At 37.0% G+C, this 26,994-nt stretch overlaps 1 protein-coding gene across 3 annotated transcripts in view; it reads right to left on the bottom strand.

Moving 5' to 3' along the window:
* BLOC1S5 (biogenesis of lysosomal organelles complex 1 subunit 5) overlaps positions 1-26,994 on the bottom strand; it is a 109,491-nt gene that overhangs the window by 51,456 nt on the left and 31,041 nt on the right. Inside the window, exons 4-5 of one of the 3 annotated variants that reach the window (XM_004475767.5) lie at positions 18,564-18,622; positions 8,633-10,167 (exon numbers count right to left, since the gene is read on the bottom strand). In XM_004475767.5, the coding sequence (XP_004475824.1) occupies positions 9,988-10,167; positions 18,564-18,622 (239 nt within the window). In that variant the 3' untranslated portion in view covers positions 8,633-9,987. Of the gene's footprint in view, positions 1-8,632; positions 10,168-17,206; positions 17,676-18,563; positions 18,623-26,994 lie in introns of those variants that run through there. The other 2 variants (XM_004475766.5, XM_058285203.2) reach the window with 2 other exon arrangements.

Below are 26,994 nucleotides of genomic sequence, written 5' to 3' on the forward strand. Positions count from 1 at the left end.
AATAAGCCATATTAATAAATTAAAGAAGAAAAATCACATGATCCTCACTTGATGCATAAAAGGCATGTGATACAATACAGTAACTTTTCTTGATAAAAACACACTAAAAGATAGCAATGGAAGGATAGATAAACATGATAAAGTATATACATGAAAAATCCACAGCTTGCATTGCACTCAACAGTGAATGACTGAAAGCTTTCCCACTGAGACTGGAACAAGACAAGGGTGCCCACTGTCATCACCGTTATTCAAAGTTTTAGCTAGAGCAATTAGGCAAGAAAAATAAATAAAAGGCACCAAACAGGAATGGAAGAAGTAAAACTTTCATTATTCCCTGAAAGTATGAGCCTTTATCCAGAAAAATCCCCAAAAAATACATAGAAAGGCTACTAGAACCAATAGATGAGTTCAGCAAAGTGGCAGGATTCAAGATTAACATGCAAAAATCAGTGTTTCTATATACTATGAATTACCAATCTGAGGAGGAAGTGAGTGAAAAAAATTCATTTATAATAGCAACTGTATTTGTCTGCTAAAGGGGTGTCAATGCAAAGTACCAGGTATCTGTTAGTTGCTATAAAGGGGTAAAAGCTTACAGTCCCAAGGCCATGAAAAATGCAAGTCAAAGTACCATAAGAGGTGCTTTCTTGCCAAAGTCATCAACTACTGATCCTCTGTGTTGCCATGTGGTGAAGCAAGATGGTAGACAAACTCTGTTGAGGTCTCTGCTTTCCCCTCCAGGCTTCTCCTCTCAGGCTCAGCTGCTCTGCTTTCTTCCTGATTTCAGCTGCTCTGCTTTCTTCCTGATTTCAGCTGCAAGGTGGGCATAAGGCTTGTCTCTTAGGCTTTCCTATATCAGTCTCAGCTGTTCCACTCTCTTCCTAAGTTCAGCTGTAAACTATCAGGCCAATAGCTCATCTCTGCCAGGGACTCAGCTGTTTGAGGCTTCTCCTTTCTGTCCTATGGCAGGATCAAAAATGACAAGAGCTCTCTCTTCCTGTGTCTGAGTGTCCATTTATATCAGACAGAGTAAGAGGGTGGGGATTCAACCTGAGTCACATGCACTGAGGTAGTTGAATCAAAAGCCCTAAATCATGAGGAAGGAGTTGTGGCTCAAACAATTGGGCACCCGGTATCATAAGGAAGGTCCTGGGTTCGGTTCCCAGTGCCTCCTAAAGAAGATAAGCAAGATGCAATGGGGCTGGCACAGTGAAATAACACAACAAAGAGACACAACAAGGAAACACAATGAAGACATAACAAGCAGGGAGCAGAGGTGGTTCAAGCAATTGGGTGCCTCCCTCCTACATGAGCGGTCCCAGGTTCCATTCCCGGTGTCTTCTAAAAAGATGAGCACTCAAAGAACAGACAAAGAGAGCAGACAGTAAACACAAACATTGGGGGTGGGTGGAGGTAGAAAGAAATAAATAAAATAAATCTTAAAAAAAAAAAAGGCCTAAATCAATCTTAACAGGTAAGCTAATCAAAGGTCCCTCAAGCGAATTTAATGCAATCAAAGGGTATCACATCCCAAGAAACAGGTTAGTGTATAAACATAATCTTTCTCTTTTGGGGATTCATAAACTCTCAAACTGCCACAGCAACTGAAAGTATCAAGTATTCAGGAATAAACTTAAACAAGGACATAAAAGACCTGTGCTCAGAAAACTAAAAAACATCACTAAAAGAAAAGAAGACCTAAAGAAATGGAAGGGCAGTCTATGTGCATGCACTGGAAGATATTATTAAGATGTCAATTCTAACTCGTTTACAGATTCAACATACTTCCAATAAAAAAACACAACAGCCTCCTTTTTTTAAAAAAACAGAAAAGCCAATTATCAAATTTATTTTGAAGAGTAAGGGGTCCTGAATAGCCAAAAATGTCTTTAAAAAGAAAAATGAAGTTGGAGGACTCTCACTTCCCTATGTTCAAGCATATTACTTAGCTACAGTGGTAACAACAGCATGGTACTGGCATAAAGATAAACACATTAACCAATGGAACCAAACTGAGACTTCAGAAAGAGACCCTCACATCTATAGTCAAGTGATTTTCGACAAGGTTGTCAAGCCCACCACCTAGGCCAGAACAGTCTACTCAACAAATAGTGCTGGGAGAACTGGATATCTATCTATACCTAAAAGAAAGAGAACCCCTATCTCACACTTCATTCAAAAATTAACTCAAAATGGATCAAGAACCATTAAATATAAAAGCAACAATGATAAAATTCCTAGAAGAAAATGTAGGGAAACATCTCCAAGATCCTGTAGTAGACAATAGTTTCCTAAACCTTACACCCAAAGCACGAGCAACAAAAGAAAAAAGATAAATGGGACCTCTTCAAAATCAAACACTTTTGTTCTTCAAAAGATTTTGTCAAGAAAGTAAAGGTAGTCTACTCAATGGGAAAAAAAATTTGGAAACCACATAACTGATAAGGGCTTGATATCCAAGTTATACAAAGAGAGCATACAACTCAACAATAAAAACACAAGCAACCCAATCAAAAAGTGGGCCGAAGACTTGAATAGACATTTTTCCAAAAAGAAAATACAAATGGCCAAAAAAGCATATGAAAAAATGCCCAATACCACTAGCTATTAGGGAAATGCAGATCAAAACTATAATGAGACACCATTTCACACCTCATAGAATGGCTATTAGTAAAAAACAAAACAAAACTAAAAAAAAAAACCTGCAAGTGCTGGAGAGGAATGTGGAGAAATAGGAACACTCCTTCATTGCTGGTGGGACTGTAGAATGGTGCAGCTTCTGTAGAAGACAGTTTGGCAGTACCTCAAGTAGCTGAATATAGAACTGCCATATGATCCAGCAATCCTGTTATTAGGAATATATTCAGAAGAACTAAAAGCAACAACACAGAATGCGTACCAATGTTCACAGCGGCATTATTCACAATTGCTAAAACTAGCCCAAGTGTCCATCAGGTGATAAATGGATAAACAAAATGTGGTTTATATAGACAGTATGATGAACCTTGAGAACATTATGTTGAGTGAAATAAGCCAGACAGGAAAGGACAAATATTTTATGGTCTCATACTATGAAATATAATGATTAAACTCACAGAAGTAAACTCTAGAGCAGGGGTTCTAAACAGGGGTTTGTGACCGTGAATTGAAATTCAGAAAAAAATTATACTTTTGGGGACATATTGGTGTGGATGTGATATATTTCTTTTTTTTCTATTTTATTATTTTTTTAAATGTTACATTTAAAAAATATAAGAGGTCCCCATATACCCCCCACCCCCCTCCTCCCACATCAACACCCTCTTTCATCATCATAGGACATTCACCGCATTTGGTGAATACATTTTGGAGCACTGCTGCACCACATGGATAGTGGTTTACATTGTAGTTTACACTCTCCCCCAGTCCACCCCGTGGGCCATGGCAGGACATAAAATGTCCAGCATCTGTCCCTGCAGTACCACCCAGGACAACTCCAAGTCCTGAAAATGCTCCCACATCATATCTCTTCTTCCCTCTCCCTACCCTCAGCAGCTACTGTGGCCTCTTTCTCCACATCAATGCCACAATTTCTTCCATTACTAATCACAATAGTTCCATAGTAGAATATCAGTAAGTGCACCCTCATCCATACTCCTTTCCTCCAGCCTGTGCACACTGGGATGGTGATGTCCACTCCACCTCTATATCAAGAGGGGGCTTAGATTCCACATGGATGATAGGTGCAATTCTCCTGCTTGCAGTTGTAGGCACTCTTGGCTCCCTGGTGTGGTGGTTGACCTTCTTCACCTCCCTGTTAGCTGGCCAGGGTAAGTCCAATACACAGTCAAGTGTGGACTTAGTAAGGGGTCCATGGTTTTCACCTGTCTGGCAAAGGGGTCTGTGGAACCAAAAAGGTTAAGAACCCCTACTCTAGAGTATAGGTTAATAGAAGGTAGAATGTGATTTGAGAATGGGATCTGATGTTTAATGTATGTAGAATTTTTAAAAAGGTTTATTGTGTAAGTGTGGAAATGAATAGACTTGATGGCAACACACCATAGTGAGTATAACATTGCTGATTTATAAAAGTGATTGCAGCTAAAGGGGTAGTCTGTGGACATAAATGTCAATCGAAAGGAAGCTAGAAAACAATCTAGGGAATGTATAACAGTGATTTCAGTGGTGGATGGACTGTGGTTAATAGTATAAATATAAGAATGTTCATCTTTTACAAAGTGTTAAGAGTAGGGGTATACATGGGAAAATTACAACTAATGTAACTTATGGACAATAGTTAACAGTAACGTAAGATTTTTACAGCAATGGCAAACAAGATCTATCAATTCAAGGGGTATAACAGGTTATGGGGTTTTTCTTTGTGGAGTAATGAAAACATTCTAAAATTGACTGAGGGGATGATAGCCCAACTCTATGAAAATGAGAGCCACTGAGTATAAACACTGAATGGCTTGTACAAAGCATGGGAATATGTAACACAGGGAATCCAGTGGTGGAAGAGGGACTGTGGTTAAGGGAATATGAGAACTTTTGCTCATGAACTGTAACAAATATATACTACAAATACAAGATGTTAAGCATTGCATGGGTTGGGGGGAAAATATACCAAATGTAAGAAATGGGCTACAATCAGCCAATATTTTGACTAGTTGGTCTTTCATAATTTATAACAAATGTTTCACAATAATGCAATGTGTTGGTGGTGGGAGCCCCATGCACATGTTTTGTAAATTCACAACTTTTACTACTTATTGTTTATGTATGTTCATGTATTAATGATATACTTCAGTAAAATTTTATTTTAAATGCTAGATAATATATTTAAAATGTTTTTACACATGGCAGAGTTCATGGTAAGGTAATAAATAGAACTGAAGGCAAGCCAGGAGAAAGTGAAATCCTAACTGAACTTTCCAGCTGGTAACTGCCTTAACGGCATCTGCTCACCCCTGCAGCCTAGAAGGACCATGTTTTCAATGAGCAGTGACTATATGAGGCTGAGAATCAAAGTCTAGGAGTGAATTGGATGTAGGACTGGTCAACCTCCAAAGGGCACTTCCCTCAGTGGGTGGACTAGAAAAAAACCTACCTTTTTCCTGACTCCAGGTGGATCTGATAAAGGGAAAAAAAAGTCACTCTAGGAATACCTCATCACACCCGACATGCACATAAGTTTGGAGGTGAAATTCATACTACCTGTGAGTACATGTGTGTGTGCTCTGGGGCAGAAGGAAGACAGGGAGGGAACCTAAGTTGAAATTTAACTTTGTTATGTTCCAGGGTCAGTAATGACATAAGAAAAAAAAACTGGTGGTACTAGGAAAAGAAAACAACAATAGTCTCTGTAGGAACACTCTAAACAGAAACTTCTCAAACCAAAGTTTAGAGGAATATGAACTCACAATCAAAAATCTTTAGAACATTTGGAAACAAGTCACCATAAACTTATTTCAGCCAAAATAGCAAACAACAGACTGTACAATCAGATGCACGAAAAAGAAAAATATTGAAGTTATTGCATATAGAACATAAAGTAAGTATATTTAATATGTTTAAAGAAAAGAAAAAGGGGAAATAACAGAACTATCCCAAATGACTGGGAAAACCTGTAAGAGAACCAAACACTTCTGAAAATGAAAACAAAAAACCATACAAACCCTACAGGTAAAATTGCAACAGAAGAGCTAAAAATAGATTATTCACAGAGAAAAGATAGAATTAGTGAACCAGAGAATAGATTTAAAGAAAGTATTCAGAAATCATCACAGAGATGAAGAGAGAGAAATCATGAAATGGATTAAGAGACATGGAGAAGAGTTGAGAGATGGCAAAACATAAATCCAATTGGATTTCTTGAGAAAAAGAATAGAGAGAAAAGGGAGGAGATGATATATTCAAAGAAATAATAGCTGCGAACTTTCCAGAAATCATGCAAGACACCAATTCTCAGATTCAGGAAGCTCGATGAATCCCAACAGGATAATTAGACATATGACATTTGATTGTAGAATACCAGAGACACAAATCTTAACATAACCTGCGAGACAAAACAGTGTAACGACAAAGGAGTAATGATCAGACAGACAACTATGATCTCAGAAGCAATAAACGAAACAAGACAATGGAGCATCAGTAAATACTGAAAGGAAATAACTGCCAGCCTCGAATTGAATACCCAGCTAACTTTCAAGGATAATGATATGGTAAACTTGTAGGTAAATCTAAACAAATATTAGCTGCTTGAAATAATTATTTGTAAACGGAGATAGAATTAAATTTCTAGACAATAATTTGTAAGTTGAGAAGGGGAAACAGACTTTGTTTAAAGTCCTTGTATTGTTTAGGAAGAGGGTAAAGATATTAACTTTAGATTCTGTTAAGTTAATTATGCAAGTACTTTCTTGGTAAGCACTAAAAGATACAAATTCAGTGTTTTCCTTCCAAACTAGCAGAGGAAAAGTAAATGGAAAACCGAAACAAAACTCAATTAAACCTGAAAGGTGGCAAGAAAGCAAGAGAAGAAACAAACAAAAAAATGAGACAGAAAGCACAAAATAGTAGAAATAAATCCTAGTATATTAGTAACGGGCATTAAACTCTTTAGTTAAAGATAATCAGATGGTAGAAAAAGAAATCCAGTTTCAAGAGGCATGCCTAAAATATAAGGAAATTTCCAACAAAATAATTTTTAAAATGTGCCATACAAATACTGACCATCTGGTGTGCCCTATACAAATATAAAAGATCACAGACTTTAAAGCAATATATAATAAATAAAAACATCACTAGAAATAGAGGCTACTACTATAAATATAAGATTCAATTCTCAGGAATATAATTATAAAATTGCATGTACCTAATAACAAAGCTTCAAAATACATAAAGCAAAAACTGACAGAATTACAGAGAGAAATGAACAAATCCACTAGAGTGGGAAATTTCAAAACATCTCAAAATCTGAGAGATCAAATAAAAGGGTAAACAACAGGAAAACAATTTGAATGACATATTTAACAAGTTTGGTCTCATGGACAAAGAACAACTGAAAAATAAGCATACTTTTTAAACAATCATGAAACACGAACTGACCAATTTGTAGGCCATAAAGCAAATATCAACAAATTCCAACCTATCAGTCTTCTATGGACCTCATTCTCAGATCACAATCAAATAAAGCAGAAATCACTGATATTCTACTATAAAACTATTGTGACGAGTAATGGAAGAAATTTTAGCGTCGAGATGGGGAAAATGGCCACAGTAGTTGCTGAAGGCAGGGAGAGGGTAGAAGAGAGGTGATGTGGGGGCATTTTTGGGATTTTGAGTTGTCCTTAACGATACTGCAGGGTCACATGCTGGACTTTATATATCCTGCCATAACCCAATGAATGTACTGGGGGAGAGTGCAAACTACAGGGTAAACTATTATCTGTGTAGTGCAGAAGTGCCTCAAAATGTGTTCACCAAGTGCGATGAGTGTGCCACAATGATGAGGGAGGTTGTTGGTGTGGGAGGATTGTAGTGTGTGTGTGTGGGTAAACAGGAACCTCATATTTTTTAGTGTAACTTTTTGTGTGATGTATATATTTTCAAAAAAATACAATTTACAAAAATGATGTGGTGGGAGGTGGGGGGAGGGTTATATGGGAACCTCTTCTGTTTTGCTTTTTTTAATGTTTTTTAATGTAACATTCCTTGTGATCTATTAACTTTAATTTAAAAAATAAAAGAAAAAATCAATAACATAATTTAAAAACCTACACACTTAGAAGAAACGCCACATGAATTAAAAAAATAATGAAAAACAGAAAATACTTAGAATCTAAAAACACTTAATATACTTCCATAGTACTTTAAAATTACAAAACACCATCTTATTTCATCATTACAACAATCCTGTGAGCTATAGAGAATACTTTAACAGCATAAACACAGGAGAAATGTAAATTATGCAATTATTAATTTTTGCATATAAATACATATTAAAAGAAATTTGGAAGGTGGAAAATAGAATTGAAAGTGTTCACCACTAGAAAATGTCAAAAGGAACATGAACTGACTCTTTTAGAAGCTACATTAAACAGCTAAGAAAGCTAAAAAGAAAGAATTTAGTACCTTCATCTTTAAAACTCAAAAAGCCCATCAATTCATTTCAATTTAGGAAGTTCCTTAGATATGTATATAATATATACAAAATTATAAGGTGAAGTGTTTATTCTTTATATGAGATGAACAAAAGCAATCAGAAATCTCTGCTGCCCAAGTCAGGCAATCAGGAATTAGACTCTATTCCTGCTCAAGCACAAAGCCCTGAATTCTTGGTTCCAGTGTCTGTCCGGCAGTATGCTGGCAATTAAGAGGGTTTCAAAAACTGCCTATGATACAAAGGGAATTTTCATTTAAGCTTCCCCTCCCTTTTCACGTGTGGGATATTTTTGGAAGGTTTTTTTTTTCCCCTCTCTTCCAACCACTGAAAGAGAATTAAGAAAATTCCAACATACTTTAGTGTCAGCAAGTGCTTTTTTAGTCCAGGTACCAGAGGATGATTGATGAACCTGTCAAGCCTACAGTAGCGGATAGAGAAAGTTGGCAGAAGTTCAGTGTTATTGAAAGAAATCTCAAATACTTATTTCATCTCCTCTATTAACTTTAATCACATTTTCAACATGCAGCCAAGAATGAAGCTTTGACAGTAAGCCATAAATTTACACAGGCAAGCATTGTCAATTTTACACAGTCGCAACACTGAGATAACACAAGAGAATTGGATATTTTCTTTCTTGCCCCTTTCTTTACTGCAGAGCAATGAAAAATATTTGAAAGATTTATCCATACCGCAAATTCATTTGTTATAAATCTCTTGAAAATACTGCATTTAAATTTCCTTGGTTTTTGGCAAATAAATCAATTTAGTTCTTCAATTATATTGCTAAATGCAGATTTTTAAAGATCACAGTGATGACAGAATTGGTACGTGTTTCACCATAATACACCTGCTCATGAGAACAGACATTAACACTGAAAAGGATTTACATTTAACATGGATCATTTGCCATGTGGGCAAACACTTCTGGTTCACTCAGAGCCAGATTCTTTATATAGTTCCAGAGGGACTACTTGGCAGATTTTGCTGATTACTCATTAAACAGGTGAAACATGTATAGACATTATTTTTTTTCCTATAAAACTTACCCACAGCAAAACAGACACAAAAATGAGGTAAATACCATGGGCAAGATTATGGTTCTTGGAAAGACTAAAAGTCAAAATACATTCTTGGTAATCTTTTCCTTTTAAGCATATTTTAAAAGCTGAAAATATTAACTGCTGGAAGGCCACAAAACTTAACAAGTATGTCTTGTCATCCAGTGAAACACATGGCATTGTGCCGCTGCAACATTTTCCAACAGGCAGTTCAAAGCCCAACACAGCCATCTCTGCCACAGGTGAGATAATAGTGTGACTTTTGCTTCTCTTAAATGTGATCTTTGTTCCAAGGACAGTCGTTTTTGTCTACATTTTTGTGGAATAATACTTTTTACACACTTCCTATTGCTTGGGAAGCTATGGATGGTAGCTATTATACATGCCTTTTAAGCCACAATAATAAGCTAATACTAACCCTGCATAGGAATGAATTAAATTATTTTGCAATAAGTCTATGTTTAGAATACTCTGAGCTAAATCAATGGTAAAGAAGACCAACTTTAATGAAGAAAATGTAAATTTACCCCATTTTTTCCTCCTACTCTTCCCCATCCACGTAATCATATATAGGCACTTGAGAGCTAGAAAGATACAGCACTCTTGTTCTATTAAACGCTTCATCAGGACTCCAGCACAAGTTTCTTTCTTCTGATATAAGAGTGTCATTGAGTATATTGCTAAGCTTGAAGCAGAGGTTAAATGGTTTGGTGGGAATATTTTTTGGAGGGGGGATGTCAATACTTTCTCATTAGTTTGTTATTGTTGTGGTTCAAGTTCTTAAAAGGTTGAAAATTTTGCTAGGTCCTTCTCCATCTCGGTATATTGTTCTTTAAGCCTCTCCATGGCTTTTTTGTGCTCTTCATCCACTTCAGCCCGTTTATTCTGTTGCTCTTTCATGAAATCTTCCCACTGGACTGCATGCTGTTTTTCACTAGCTATTAAATGCTCACTATGAATCTGAGAAAAGAAAATTGAAAGTCACAAGACATTTTCTAGACATTTAATTTTTATGCAGAAGAGATATAAACATAATGCTACCTCTTGATATTTGGTTACTATTGCAATCAACTTATTAGTCAAAAGATAAACTTGCATTCACAGTTTTACTGTCCAGCAAGACTATGTCATATTAGAGAAACAGCAGAGCCTTCTCTTACTGTGAGTGATCATGGGTATTCATACGTACGGCAACTACTTTAAAAGATAAAATCAAACACAATTCAGGTATTTCTTCTATTTCTCCATAAATTCCATTTAACTACATACAATTTTTTATCAAGAATCATTATTATAAGAATGTAAAATACATGTCTTCCATAGTATTTCTGGATATATTAAAAGGAACTATAATTATTAATTATTGTAAGAGAAAGTCAAGAACTCTCCTCTAATTTAGTTCCTTTCCTTAAGGAAAATAAACACCAAAAAACATCTTTATCAAATATCTAGGTTCTTTCTTAGCTGTTTCTTAATAGTGATATGAGGATAAAAAGACTTTTTTTCTATTGAGTACCACCACAACAAAGATGAAACATTATCTAAATAAAAAGGGATAAATTTAGTCCCCAGAAAGTGTAATTTCAAAAATTTCCTCTGAGCACATACAAAGAGTTACACAGAAAAGCAGAGTATGAAGAAATATCTTTTTATCTCAGCTTCAAAGAGTCTAAGTTTTGGTACACGATGTGCAAGCCACAGAAACCCACACGGCACATGAAGTCATGACTCGTCCACTGCTCCAATGAAGACGGGGCGCCTGGTGTTCTCAGGTTCTGGTGGATTCGGATGCCCGTCACTAGAAAAACACCTAGCAGGAAAAAGACCCAACAGTGTTTCCCCGAAGTTCCCAAAGCCCTTGCTGTTCTATTTTCTCTCACGTGGGTGCTGAGGAGAGACAGGAGGAAGCGCTGGAGAAAACAGCACATGCTAAATACCCAGCGAAGGCATCTCTCTGCTAGTTGCTCCACATGGCGTATCAAATTCTCAAAATCCCTCTTACGAAGTCACATTCTTCTCATTTTATAGATGGAAGAATGTAAGGCTCCAGGACACTAAACTTACTTCTCTGAGGTCATTCCCACTATCAAGTTGTAGATCCAAACAAAGTTCTGAGTGAAACTCAAATCTATACCTGTCACAGTTGATGTAAACCAGGTTTTTCCAGAGGAAGAGCTGTCTGGTTTCTCGCTGCAGCTTATAGTAAAATGTGAAAGGAAAGGAATAAGCTGAGAACTGAATTCCCAGGTACAAAGAAACCAGAAATTGATGGTCTGAAATTGTCTGAGCTTCTGGAAAGCGAATCCCCAGAAAATACTGCTCCATGTGGGGGTTTAACTGAACATGGATCCATTTCAGTGCAGGTCAGGATTGGAAATGTAGTTATCCAGAAAGGATCTGTGGAAAGTTCTTTTGTCTGATGGCTTGGGCCCCTGTGTACTACATGCAAAACACACAAGTTTTTTTTTCAAGATCTCTATGAACAGAACCACTGCTAGCCAGGACTTAAAGGGAGAGAAAAGAGATAGACTGAAGGAAAAATCATTTCAAAGGCAGAACGATGGAAGCTGAGGTCCAGAACAAAGACATTTTCTTGGGCCAAAAGAGCAAACCCACCCACGTGTGTGGAAAGGCTGAGTATGCCCGGCGCTTGGCGAGAGCAGGCCTTCCGCCCTGTTGTTCAGGAAGAGTTATCACCCCAGTTTTCTCAGATGCATTGAGGACTGAGCAAGAGTCTGGCTGCCACCCGAATGTTTGACGAGGGGGGACCCTTCACTCCTGTATTTGGGGAGAGCAGCGCCCTAGGATTCGGGTAGAGCATGGTTACTGAGTAGAGGGAAAGGGATGTCTGCTGCTCCGTCAGGGCCGGGCTGGAGCACAGAACATTGTTCTGCAGAGGACTCTCAGACCTAGAAATGTAATGAAGTATGCCCTGCCGGGTTTTGGAATTGTTTGGGACCCAAGCCCTGTTTTCCTTTCCAATTTCTTTCTTCCGGAATGGAAATGTTTAGCTTATGCCTGTCCCTCTTTTTTTTTTTTTTAAGTAAACTTTATTTCAAATTCAAAAAAATAAAATAGACAAAAAGCAGCTTAACAAGTTATGGAAGCATAACTATAAAAAATCCTGTCCAGGCACTTTTATCTCAACTAATCCTAAAAACAAACTCAGTTGTTCCTCCAGTGTTTAGAAAGATGAACAGATGAGCACAGATCATTAGTTAAATGACATGACCAAGTCTTCTTGTTAATGAAGAAAGTAAAGAAAACACTTAATCTTATTCATATTTCATAAAACTCAACCCCATATTCCTTTTTTTAACCGTTAGCAATGACATAGTACCTTCGTTTTGCTACAAAAATATTACAATATTAACTACAATCTATAAGTTACATTGTTATACTTTTCCCATGTATCACCATATTCTTAACATTGTGATAGAACATTCCTGTATTTATATTAACCACAATCCTCATTAACCACAAAATTATTATTACACAGTCCCTAGATTATCTCCCAACTGTCCTCCAGCTAACATTAACCTCCCTAGACTAACCATTTCAGCCATAACCACATCCATAAATCAGTAGTATTTGCTACAAGCATTATAATATGCTACCATCAACTCCATCTATTACCACATATTTACAAATGACCTTATTGAACATTCTACAGACATCTAGTACCAGTTCCCCCTTCTCAATCCACATTTCGTCTTCCACCAGCCTATACTCCATAAGTCTACTCATCATTTTCAGTTCCTATCAGTGAAACATACTATATTCATCCTTTTGTGTCCTGACTTACTTTACTCAACATATAATGTCCTCAAGGCTCCTCTGTGTTGTCATGTATGTCCCCAATTCTTTTCTTCTTATAGCTGAACAGTATTGCATTATATGTAAATACCGCATTTTGTCTATCCACTCACTGGCTGACAGGTACCACTACCACCAAATCTCTTCCCTGAGGGAATACTGTCAATATTCAATGGCTATATCCTTACTAATTTTTTCCTATGTTTATACAAACCTATTTCTTTCCGTAGCAATAACAACAAAATGCAAACCTTGTTATATATTGTTTTAGTTTCCTGGCTGCTAAATCAGATACCATGCAATGGGTGAGCTTAAAGAATGGGAATTTATTGGCTCATGGTTTTGAGGCTAGGAGAAGTTAAAAATCAAGTGCTGTCAAGGTGATGCCTGCTCCCAGAAGACTGTGGCTTTCCGGGGCTGGCTGCTGGGGATTCTTGGCTCTTGGCTTTTCTGTTGCATGGCAATGCACATAGTGGTCTCTCCTGGCTTCTCCTTTCTCTTCCAGGTTCTGATGACTTGCAGCTTCTGGCTGCTTCCTGTGTGCTCTTTGTGTCTCAATTTAATTCTGCTTATAAAGGACTCCAGTCATAGGATTAAGACCTATCCTGATTTGGTTTGCCATGTCTTAAATGAAGTCACCTCAACCCAAAGTCCTATTTATAATGGATTCGCTCCCACAAGAATGGTCTGCAACTTTCTTTTTTCCAATAATGATATAACATGTACCAGTGGCCTATAAAGGGTGGGAGGCTGGGTACACTCTGTTCCAAGTCCAGGCAATAAGGGGTACAACCCCTGCTACCTTTGAGAAACAAAAATATGCCTCATTTTGGCTAGGTTTTATCTTGTTTCTTCTAGCAAGAGATCATATTAAAGCATGTGGTATCAAAGTTCAGACAACTCTTAAATGAAATTGACTGCACCTTTAAATGAGTATATACAGTTATTTTCTCATTAAAAGTAAGATTAGAAAATGCCAATTTTAAAAGAAAATGAAGAGAAAAGAGTACAACTGTGCAGCAAAAGTAATTAACTGCAATGGTTTTGTCTCTTTCAAATTATAACAGAGAAAGTAATAGTAATAAGCTGGCTTTTATATATATATACACACACACACAATTGGAGAAAAATTACAAGAAGCCAATCCTGAAATCAATCTATGTCCAGGACTAGGACTATAAATAATCTCTGGGGTACACAATAAAAACACATTTTTTGTATATATTAATCTAAGTCAGTGGTTCTCAACTGGGGAACAATTTTGTCCCTCTCCCACAGTAGGAGACATTTTGGTAGTCACAGGTGGCAGATGAAGGTGAGAAGGTATTACTGGCAAGGATGCTGTCAAATATCCTACAGTGCGTAGGACAGCATCCTACAACAAAGAGCTATTCAGTCCAAAATGTCGATAGTGTTATTAAGGTTGAGAAACTCTGGTCTAAGGGAAAACTCTGAATTAGCCCTGTAAGTCCAAAAGGACTACTGACACAGTCAGAAATAAATGAGCCATTAATTTTACATATGCCATACAAAGCACATGTCAAAACTATTACTTCAGTTTAAGAAGCGTCTGTGTAACCATCAGAAATGATTTTAAATGGAATATTACATACTGATATATTACTCTGCATTTTCAAACTATCAACAGTTTATAAACCATGCTATCTCCCTGCTCTCACGGAAAAAAATCATACATAGGTATAACAATCTTATATTTGTGGGAAAGTTGAATAAAAGCACTCATATTTACTTTATAATTATCAGTAGTCTAGGTGAATTACGGCTTCAAAAGCTGAGACTGATGCATGAACCTAAGTTTAAATAATTAACAGATATTACTAATTACCTCATCTCCCCTGCGAATGGCAATGTTTTTAAGGGCCAGTGAGCTTCACAAGCTAACTGCACTTTCGTTTGGGCACTACTCTTATTGTTAGTACCTCAAAATGCAGTTTTTGGTGGTAGCTTTGTATTAGTGGCAGTTTTCAAGGCACATGTCAAGAAAGTGGGGAAAGTGCATTTATTGTTCTTCTGAATGTACTTTTAGATCTCAATTGTGGGAAATGTGATTTGGATGAATGACGTTTATCATAATTTACTTCCCACAGAATTCCACAAATTGTCCTAACATAAAAGAATTACTGATTAATGTTAATAGTCTATTTTATTCCACTACTACTCCCATCTCTCTTTGTTCTGAGAGCCATAAAAATGTAGCCAACAGTATAACCAAGGGCAATAACTAACATTAGGTTGTAAAATGGAAATGGAGGGAAAGGTCAGTTTTTCTTTGCACATATTTGCTAGATCAGAAATTAAATTTTACTCGGTATCATATCTTTCTTTCAATATATAAAAAATCTGTGAGATACACACTTTAAATGTTCTAATTAGAGAAGCACTAAAAAAAAAATGAAAAAAGACTTAAGACTAAAAGTTTACTGCCCCAGTAAGAATATAAAGCATTTTTACTTTTCTCAGAACTTTGCATAAAAAAATGCATCTTTGTGCGACTTTCAGTGGGTTAATTTTATTCAATTATCTCCAGAAAAGAAAGTAGTCAGGTGGCTGCTTATGAATGAATTAATATGCCCCATTATTATCAACTCTCAACAAAAAAAACAAAACATTTTAGTACATTCTAAAATACTAATTTTTAATATGGAGTTACAAAAAATGAGTACTATAACATTCTCTGACATAATACCTATAAGAAATATATTTATGACTAAAATATTCTAAGGGCTGTACTATTTCTTGAGGCTATTTCTTAAGACCATGGGACTGCAATCTTTAATTTGAAAATCATGAGTGGGTAGGATCCTCGAAAGTTTCACTGATCCTAATAAACTAAAACAGGGCTCTTCCCCACCCAGTGATTGCCTACATCATAAACAAATCAGTGAGCTGGCAGAAGAGGAAAAAAATACTACCTTAGATTTGTATGGTAATTTACAATTTACAAAGCATTTTCATATAAATTTACCAAGTCAATCTAGCAGGTAAGCAGAACAAGTATTTGTTTTGCAGCTAAGGAGCCTGAAGCTCAGGTCTTGTTCAAGGGCAATGCAGCCAATGAAGAGAACACCCAAAACAGAGCTGGGTACTTTTCCTCCCCTTTGCTTATTTCCCTAATATGTGGTGCAGATAACAAACATGAAAAGAGTTTGAAGTGTCAAGAGAATCTATTCCAATTATAATTGCATTTTCGTTGACTTCTGCTCACGAATGACAAATTTTATCAGAATTGAAACTGCTTTGACTATGTGAGCGTACACTCCCCTGAATCTGCTTCAGTCACACAGCAACATGTCAACAAGACAACATTCATCCTGGGATATCTCTTTAATTTTAATTTTGAAAGTCAAATGGACTACATGCATTAAAAGATATAGGCAGTGTGCTATCAGGTAAAGTCAGTACCCTTCTCAAAAACCAGAAATGCTCCTAGTTCCCCCAATAGCAAACTGCTTAGTATAACGTCACCTCCAGAAATACCCATTTAGATTCTCTACATCCAGTAACTTGAGACCGGATGACTTCTTGCGTCTTTTGCCTTTGAGTCCACTAAATGCTCAACCTATAATTATCTTTCTTTCCATCTTCTACCAAGTGAACCTTTACTCACCCATTAAGGTCTGGCTTGAATGCCAACATAAATAAATCACTCCTTTGGCCAAGACTCCACAAAGCTCTTCGTAACTTTATTACAGTTCTTACTTCATCCTACATTACATTAGTGTTAGTGGTCTGAGACTCCCGTCCAGATTTTCACCTTCGCGTGCGTAGGAATCGCCTTAAGATCTTTCATCCCCAGTAGCACCCAGCGAGTAGACACAAATGCCTGGCCTTTACAGAACCCTGGACACCACAACCCCGGCCCCTGGCAGACTCCCTGACTGAGGCTTGCCTTGTGTTTTATCAATCTGCCCAGCAAAGGCCCCTGGGCGGCTGCCCCTCCTGTCTTTAACGTCAGGTCCTTTCAGAGACGCTTGATTTATTAAATTGTTGCATTTTCAAATTTTCTATCAACATCAAGAGTTAAGCAGAGGCTGTAGAAACTTAAACCTTGACAAGGTTCATTCCATTGTATTTTTATACACTATCAGATCTGAGCTATTTATTATGGAGTAACCATAAAAATTTCTGAAGAAATGGAGAGAATAACCTTTGTTGATACACATACGTGCAAAAAAGCATTTATTTCAGAGTGACTTAATATTTTCAACATTTCTTAGTAAGTGTAAGATGCAGCTTTATTTAGTTTAGGGAAATGAATAAGTTACAAAATACTTCATGAAAACTGGTAGTGAAAACTTCGAATTATTACAGGAACTTAAATTCTCATGCTGTTTTTCCACATCTGAATTTAGTTAAGATATAATTCAAATAAGCAAAGCACTGCCCAGCAAGTGATTCGCATACTCCTGTGACTATTCATTAAATAACCTAGCCACACAAGCATGAAATGCTTCCTTTTCTAGAAGACATATACATAATATACTCAATGTTTCAGACTTGAAGGAAAGATTTATATTTCCAATCTCGTAGGTATATTTTGTTCCATGTAAAAGTTCTATTTTCTCTCTCCCGCATGAGACAAATAACACTTTCAGGGGAAAATGGAAGTGCTGAAAATGAGAAAAAGAGGTCTGCAAATGAAAAAGAAAAATGGTGATAGTGCAATCTTGTGACCCTCCTCTACACATCGTTAATGAATTAGCCACTTTTAAATCTTTAAATATCACTGCATAAAAGTAAATTCAAAGAATTTGTTTTTGATCGAAAACATCTGCTACATCATAGTGTTTATAACTAGCAGTGCTAATATATGGGTATGATAGCAGTTGAAAGGGAAAGTCTAAGGTCGGTATATCACAAGGAGGAGAGCTAAAAAATGAAACATGGGTTTGTATAGCATAGCGAACCTCTTGTGAAAAATGAGTAAAGTTAATAGTACATACATAAAAAGAACGTTTTTCTCTGAAACAAAACAAATGTTACAAGAGGTTACTACCAGGGTGCAAAAATACAACCAGAGCAAACTATGGACAGTAGTATATAATAATATATTATTAATAACTTTCCATCAATGGTAGAAAAGTAAGGGAAGCATGCTAAGTGAAAGAAACCAAACAAAAAGTACTACATATTATTTTACTCCATCTATACAAAATCTAAATACAAATAAATTATAAAGATGGGAAGAGATGAGCAGTTACATAAGGCAGAAGGAGAGATTGAGAGGTGACTACTAAGGGTAAGGTTTTGTTTGTTTTTGTTATGGGTGTTTTCATTTTTTGGTGTGTTTTTTCCCTCTCTTATTTATTTATTTATTTTTGGAGTAATGAAAATGCTCTAATATTAACTGAAGTGATGAATGCAGAACTCTGTGATCAAAACAAATGTCGCTGATTGTACACTTCAGATGGACTGTATGGCTTATAAATACTTTTCAATAAAAATTCATCTTAAAAAAAACATCTAATAATACAATGACAGGAGTTATGTGCCTCATTACCCAAATGATATACTTTTACCTTTTTTTGTTCCTGCTCCCTCTGTTGGAGTCTACAGACTGAGTGGTTAGCTGCTTGCACTGAAATAAAACAGATCAGAAGTTTTTAATCAGCACTCCTTATTTAAAGAGACTTACCTGGGGAAAAAAAAAAATAGGTGTATTGTTTCAGGTCTCAAAGAACTAACCAAAAAAAAAAAAAAAAGAGAGAGAGAGATTATTTAGAGATTATTTTGGCAGAAGGGATCAGAATGGAAAAATAAGTTTTGGTAATATATTCAGGATGTTCTAATTAGAACCATGAGCCTTGAGCTTTGAACTGTAAGCCAATAGGGCACCCAAGTAATAACTCCATAACGAGTTGTCAACAATGACCTCAGAATTCTCTAAAAACATGTAAAATGCCTGATGAATTTACCATTACACTGTCTCTCTAATTCCTTCTCTTTTCCCATTCCTATGACTACTCTCTTCAGGCAGTACTTGATACCTAGAACCTTCAACAACTCTGCACCATTCTTACCTCTGCTCTCTTCTCTTCCAATTTATCCTTATTGCCACTGCCAGATTCAACTTTCTCTGGGCCATTCTCAATGAGTCATTTCCCGTTTTCAAGAACCAAAACTGCTAGTAAAAAGTATAACTGCCATTTATTGAGCATTTACTATGTGCTAAGACCTGTGCTAAGTATTTTTTAAAAAATACCTTTATTTCAAATTCAAAAAATAAAATAGAAAAAGGCAGCTCAACAATTTATAGAAGCATTATTCCTAAAAAAAGTTTTGTGCTAAGTACTTTACATGTACTCTTACTCCCACTTTTCTATTAGGAGAGAATCACAGATAACAAAACTGAGGCACAGGGGACATGGCACATGAGGGGGTCACACAACTAGTAAGTACAGGAAACAGGATTTAAAATCAGATCTTACTCTAAAATCTTGGCTTTTAACCCTCAACATGCTATTGTCTCCTTTAAGATTTCAGCAACAAAAACAGACTTAATTCTTCAGCTATTCAAACCTCTTCATCTTCTGGATCCATTTTCTTTCTGTCAACAAATGTTCTCACTTCATTCAAATAAAGAAGTTTAGCACACAGGCTAAGTGCCCAGGCTCAAGAGTCAGACTGGGCTCAGATCTAGGCTTCAGTGCTTCCCAGCCATGTGGCTGACCTGGGCACGTTTGCTCTTCCTTCGTCAGCTATCGAAAATTTATGGAACATTTGTCACGTGCCAGGACCTGTTCTTGATGCTGTATCTAATCTTTCAGCACCTTAGTTACTCATTTGTAAAATAAGTATGACATCTAGTAAAAATAGTAGGTTTTAGAATGGACATGAGAAGTTCAATGAGTCAGTATAGTGGATATTGGCTTAAAAATAAATCATTTAAATGTTAATAATAAAAATACTTCAATTAAAGCAGCTGTTCACAGTCAGCAGTCAAGAAATGTTAGTTACCATTACTCTATTTGCTGTGCCATCCCTACTGAAAATGCTTATCTTATTCCTTTCCTCTAATTACAAGTTTACATGTTTCAAAAGCCCAGTTTAAGGTTCCTGCCTTCAGAAAGCCCTCCCAGATCAATCCTATCAATCCTTTCCCAGTATATGTATTCTATTTATTTTAAATCCCTTCACCAGGTATGTGCATATTCTGTCATTTTACCTTACATTTGCTTCCACTAGAGGTTTGTCTAGTTTCACAGCTATGCCTTTGAACCCCACCCCCAACTCTGCCCTAACTAGGTCCTAAGTTCCCTAACAGGGCTGGGACTGTAATTTCTTTCTTTTTCTTTTTTTTTTTAACCCCTCTCCCCCATTGTCTGCTCTCTGTGTCCATTCACTGGCATCCTTCTGTGTCTGTTTGTCTTCTCTTTAGGCAGCACCGGGAATGGATTTTGGGACCTTTCAGACTTGGAGAGAGGTGCTCAATCTCCTGCGCCACCTCAGCTCCCTGGCCTGCTGTGTCTCTTACTGTCTCTCCTCTGTGTCTCACTTTGTTGCACCATCTTGCTGTGCCAGCTCTCTGCTTGGGTCAGCTCGCCACATGGGCCAGCACTCCTGTGCAGGCAAGCACTCCACTCAGGCCGCTCGCCATCACCAGGAGGCCCCGGGAATCGAACCCTGTACTTCCCATATGGTAGACAGGAACCAATCGCTTGAGCCACATCTACTTCCCTGTGATTTCTTTTTTTCAGAAAAATGTTAGGAAACCTCCCTATGAGAATCTGGTTAAAAAAAAAAAAAAGGGTGAGGATTTTGTCATGTTTTTAACAGTAGCCATTAATTTAGTTATAGCACACATAATATTTAAGTATTGAAAATTAGGTTCCCAATCACTGTTCTAACAGAAAAGATGAAAACAAAACAAGAGGAGTTGATCTGATCTGCCTTTCTGTGGCATATTAATATTATATTGTCTTTTTTAAGCAGTGGTTCTATCATTTCCTGGGTATTTTTTTGCTAACTCTCAACATAATTTAAAAATACATTTTGCCATCTCTAGGTACTTCCTAATTTTCAGATCACTCTTGGCTTAATTTGAAAGAACAGTGACAGGTCTCTGACACTTATTTTGCCATTGTTATCTCCTTTTAAAATTTCACTAGAACTTATCTCACTTGGGCATATTTTTCTTCCTCATTAGGACTGTCTTTGTGTTTAGACAAAAAGCCCACTTTTAGAAATTTCATGGCCCTTTGAAGTAATTCCCTTTTTAACCGTTTACTTTTGCCACACAATAAAGAACGTTTTACATTCTGAATTTTATATCTACTTTCCTAAAATCTAAGGAAATCATTTGACTCCACCAAGCATTCCCTAGAAGTGACTCCAAGAAGGAAAGGCCCTTTATCTTCTAACTTCTGAATAACTTCCAATATTTCATATTGGTTACTTTTATCAGTCTGAAGCAGTTTCTCCTGTTGTCTTAGCATTTTAGGAGACTATATTGATTTCATATAAAGTCAAGAATTTATCAAACACTTTACTCTTAACCATAAAATTATTCAAAGAGGTTAGCACCACACACAGAGTGATTATGCCACACACACTGTTAAATGACTTTTCCTCACATGAAAGAGACGCAAAGTCATTCCAGGGTGATATGTAGGTGTACGTCTCAAATACATAAATAAGAAAAGAATTTCAGTGTGGTATTAGGAGCAGATGATGGCTGAATTCTCCTTCCTTCATTAGGGTGAACAAATCAAGAGCTTACCATTTAGCAAGTTCTGTTTTAGGCCAGAGATTCTGCAGTGAGCACAACAGAATCCCTGACCTTATGCACTTTAGTTGGGGAGACGGCAATACACAGATAGTTGGTGTGTTGGGTGGTAATGGATGCTATGGAGAAAACCAAAGCAATGTCATGAGGCCAGGAATGCAGGAGAGGGCGATGAATGTCAGAGTGGTCAGGAGGTCTCCCTGTTGACATCTGAGCAAAGACCTAAAGGAAATGAAGGTACAGGTAACTGAAAGAAGAGTGTTCCTGAAGGAGCAGCAAGTGCGAAGGCCCTGAGGAGGGAGTGTGCTTGGCATGCCAGAAGAATAAGGAGGCAGTGTGGCTTGGATGAAGTGAAGGAAAAGGAAAACGGTTGGAAAGAGAAGTCAGAGTGGGCCCTTGGAAGACCTTATAGGCCAATGGGAGGACTTTGGCTTTTACTCTAAGCAAAATGAGAATATTCTGTATATCACAATGACAAGAGGGAAGGATCTGGCCTAATGGATAGGGCATCCGCCTACCATATGGGAGGTCCAAGGTTCAAACCTAGGGCCTCCTTGACCCGTGTGCAGCTGGCCCATGTGCAGTGCTGATGCGCGCAAGGAGTGCCATGCCACGCAGGGGTGTCCCCCGTATAGAGGAGCCCCACGCACAAGAAGGGCCCCCGTAAGGAGAGCCACCCAGTGTGAAAAAAGTGCGGCCTGCACAGGAATGGTGCCCCACACACACAGAGCTGACCCAGCAAGATGATGCAACAAAATGAGACACAGATTCTGAGTGCTGCTGACAATAAGAGAAGCGCACACAGAAGAACACACAGCGAATGGACAGAGAGAGCAGACAACTGGGGAGAGGGGGAAGGGGAGAGAAATAAATAAAATAAAATAAAGTAAATAAATAAATATTAAAACAAACAAAAAAAAAACCATAATGACAAGAGCCAAGCTATATTTTGAAAGAATCACTCAGGTCCCTATGTGGAGACTAGACTACAGGGAAGAAAGAGAAGCAGCACAGAGATAAGTTTCAGGTCTACCAGAACTATTTTGGTAGGAGATGATAGTGGCTTCGACTGGGTATCTGAAGAACTAGTTTTGCACAACAGTACCTCCCATAATTACTGGAGGACCACGGGTGTTAAACCACAATAAATTTCAGTTTCCTTAACTGTAAAGAAAAGAGGAAGATAAGTATTTTTACAGGGTAATAAAAATCCAACGAAAAAAATATCAGTAAAATTATCTAACCAGCAAACAGCTGGTAAAACTGTTCAGTATTTTAATTCAAATGAATTTTAAAAATTTCTAGGGAAAGATGGCAGAAGTGAAGCAAAATCAAACTTAGTCTTCTATATATTTGCTAAATATGTGAATAAGTTAAAAAAAAAAGATAATTCACCATTTACTAATCAGGAAAGAATTACAATTGTATGCTATAACCTTTGAAAAATGGTGGCCAAAAATAGAAACACAAGATTCTAGTAAAGAACAGTGGCTCCTAACTCCACCCTAACCACCCCATTCTCCAAAAGCCAAAGGTTTTTCAAAGCAAAGTGGACAACATCCTTAGACTTCTCACTAATATCCTTTAATTTGTAAAGAAACAGATAGGCATGGGGAGAGAAAAGAACCTTATATACAAGTGGAGGACAAGAAAGAAGCATCCATTCTCAAAATAAACCTAATAAAATTTTTCACAGGCGCTTTGTAATACAGAGTAACAATTTCAAGCACGCAATAAAACACAGAAATGCAAAAAATATAGACACTACAGAGCTAAAGAAACAAACAGAACTGTAACAACATCTTTAAATATCCAATATATAAGAAACAGAAAAGAACCGAGTAGTGTAAGACTAAATAAACAATTGACAGAATAATAACAGAAAACAAATACTGTAAATCCTGAAAAAGTTAAAATTCATAAGCGGGAGGTTGGGGGGAGGAATAAAAGTCCTAACACCTTTTCCTCTCACTGTAAGGCACTAATTAATACCACTGGTAACTGAAACATGGTACAAAGGCAGTGAGGTGAACAGTGGCCCCCAAAAGATGTGCCCCACCCTAACCCCAGAACTTAAGAGTGCAACCTTATTTGAAAAAAGGGTCTGCAGATGTAACTAGGACCTTGAGATGAGATCATCACGGATCATCCAGCTGGGCCCTAAATCCAATGACTGAATGCATACATGAGACAAAAGAGGAAGAGCCAGGGACACAGAGAAGAGGAGAAGGCTACATCAAGATGGAAGCAGATTGAGGTCATGCAAACACAAGCCAAAGGACACTGGAGGCACCAGAAGCTGAAAGAGGCAAGGCTGGATTCTTCCCTAGAGCCTTCAGCAGAAGTGTGGCCGTACTGACACCTTGATTTTGGACTTCTGCTGTTTTAATTTAATTTATTTAATTTGTTATGGCAGCCCCAGGAAATAAAAATAAATACAACAAATAAATAAAAAACAACAAAAGGCCTCCAACTTAATGTTTTTTTCTTAAAATGATTTTTTAGTAACTACTATCCTTTGTAGTAAAGAAATATTTAGTTCAAGTTCAGTATTTCCTTCAGTTTTAACTTAGGTTTTGTTGTTAAATCCAAATAGAATGAAAATTATCCTTTTGTTTTAAATAAATAAGTGAAAGAATAAAAGTACTGCTCTTGAAAAGAGAGGGAGGGAGGAAGAAGATATTCTTACTATGTCCATGTCAGCAAATCTGAATGAGGACTAATCTAGAGGCTCTCTGTCCTCCTTACTCTACAACATCAAGGTCTGGATCCTTGATATTACGACAAGACCTTCTGACATGAAGCTCAGCGAAAAGTACATTAAATAATTAATAGAACAAAAACTACTGGTGTCTTCAGAATGAGAAAAACAAGAATGCTGAATCTTGATGGCAAATTATAGTTAGCTTTTAGGTACGCTCCTAGAAATCTCATTTACTTTCTGTGGTTTTTAAGGAACCAAAGGTGAGCTTTGATTAGAGTCTCTGCTCACCCAATCAGGACACCTGCAAAAGCTGGTAGCTACAAAGACAAAGCACGAACAGTTCTGAGCTGAGGATTCTGGAGCAGCTCCCCATTCTAACTATTCTAGATTCTCCCACCTTACTCCTCTCGAGTTCCTTAGGCTTGTACACAATAATGGACCAACAGCTTACAATCTTAAGAACTCTGCAGAGCTCCTAAGATGCACAAAGGGAGAAGCGGATATGGCACAACTGATGGAGTGTCTGCCTACCATATAGGAGGTCCAGGGTTCAAACCCAGGGCCTCCTGACCTGTGTAGTGAGCTGGCCCACGTGTAGTGCTGCTGCACGTAAGGAGTCCCGTGCCATGCAGGGGTGTCCCCGCATAGGAGAGCCCCATGTGCATGGAGTGCACCCTGCAAGGAGAGCCACCCCTGCACAAAAAAAGCACAGCCTGCCCAGGAATGGCGCCACACACACGGAGAGCTGCTGAGAATGCAAGTGGACAAAGAACAACACAGCGAATGGACACAAGAGAGCAAACAACAGGGGAGAGAAATAAATAAATGGTTTTTTTTTTTAAAAAAAAAGATGCACAGAGGCACTGCATTTTCAGCACAGGACCCAACCATGTATGTAAAGAAATAAATACAGTTCTACCACCAAGCACAGAACAAAATTCAACTCATCACCAGTCTTCCAATGTACCAGGTTAGACTAGCATACACATATTTGCTTACATTATATCGTACAACTCCCTGATTGATTAGTACTGAAAATAAACAAGTCAACACTATGACTTGGAATGTCAAGTTTCCAAATACGAAATTACCCAAGAATGGCAGGCCCTGGCTAATTTTTAAAACTACAACAGCTTCAAAGACAGATAATTATCTTCATTAAAGCTGTGACTGTTCATATTAATAGGAACAAGAAAATATGCTATTCAAGAACCTCCTGCCTCTAGCCAAAAACAGCTCCAAAAACCCTTCGCAGGGTTCTAAAGCTAGCAATGTACTCCACAATATTAGAACTTTAGCCATTAATTTTTTATTTTGTGTATTTTAATTCTTCCTTTCAAGAAAATACATTTACAGTCTCGGATTCTATATTACCAGTAAGACTTTTTTATTTTGCTCTGAAGACTATACTTGTAAGAGGCTAGTCCTCATATCAGAAATAATTTTAGCCCAAGAATGAAACAAGTCAAAATAAACTCTTAAAGTTTTTTACCAAGTTTTGTATACTTTTATATATTCAAAGTGTGGAAAAGGAAAGTTACACAGCACACCCCAAATACATACACAGGCATTCTTATTAATAATAATTTGAATTTTACTTTTAGAATAATACCTAGAATGTCTGTTAGGGTCAAGGAAATGACAGTAGGAGTAAATAAGGTTATGTTTGTAGTAAAATGCAAATGCCTAAAATCAACTTTAGACTTTTTACTGTTCCACTCAAAGAAATCACAAGCAATCTAGGGAGATGTATCTTCTCCAATCTCCTTTTAGCAATAGCATGCATAAGACTATTAACTAGGACTTACACTCAGACTTACTTAACTCAATTATTAGCCAACATGTCCCTGCTGCTTAACTTCCCAGGCCATTATATTACCGGCCAGTTTTGTTTTCTTTTCTTTTTCCCCAGAAAGGTATTTTTTGGCTTGCCCTTTAGAAATCCACCATTCTTTAAAAAGCATTACCTGTCTTTGTACGAACTGAATAGTGTAAATATAGATCCAGGGAGAAGCTTTGAGTTTCAGGTATACTTCTAATTCTAAAATCAGTTAATAATAGAGCTTCTTTTATTTTATGTTATCATTTAATATGTATAATAAATATTCTTCTTGAGCAACTATATCTCCACATTAAAATATTCTGCATAATAAAAAAGTGATAAAAAGTGACAAGCATTTATGAAATAACTGAAAAAGTATACAATTCTAGTAAGCTTGTTTGAAAAAAAAGCAGCTTTATTTAATTTTCTCTTAATTCCTGATCATCAATTTTTTTGATCATGTAATCTGTTGGGCAAAAAATGTGAATGTATAATGTGAATAAGCATCCCCAGTATGCCTGATTATTTACTTAATAAATTAAGTTACATGTACAGATCTAAATTAACAGATACTTGAAAAAATATATTTTAATAAATTTTTAAAAATAATGTAAAAATCGATTCCATTTTCTACATCCAAAAGGAATGTCTTATATACCCCAGGTGCACACATCTCACTTTGGAGACTAATGCTCTCAC

This window comes from Dasypus novemcinctus, chromosome 22, assembly GCF_030445035.2.
Source record: "Dasypus novemcinctus isolate mDasNov1 chromosome 22, mDasNov1.1.hap2, whole genome shotgun sequence".
NCBI classification, from domain to species: domain Eukaryota; kingdom Metazoa; phylum Chordata; class Mammalia; order Cingulata; family Dasypodidae; genus Dasypus; species Dasypus novemcinctus.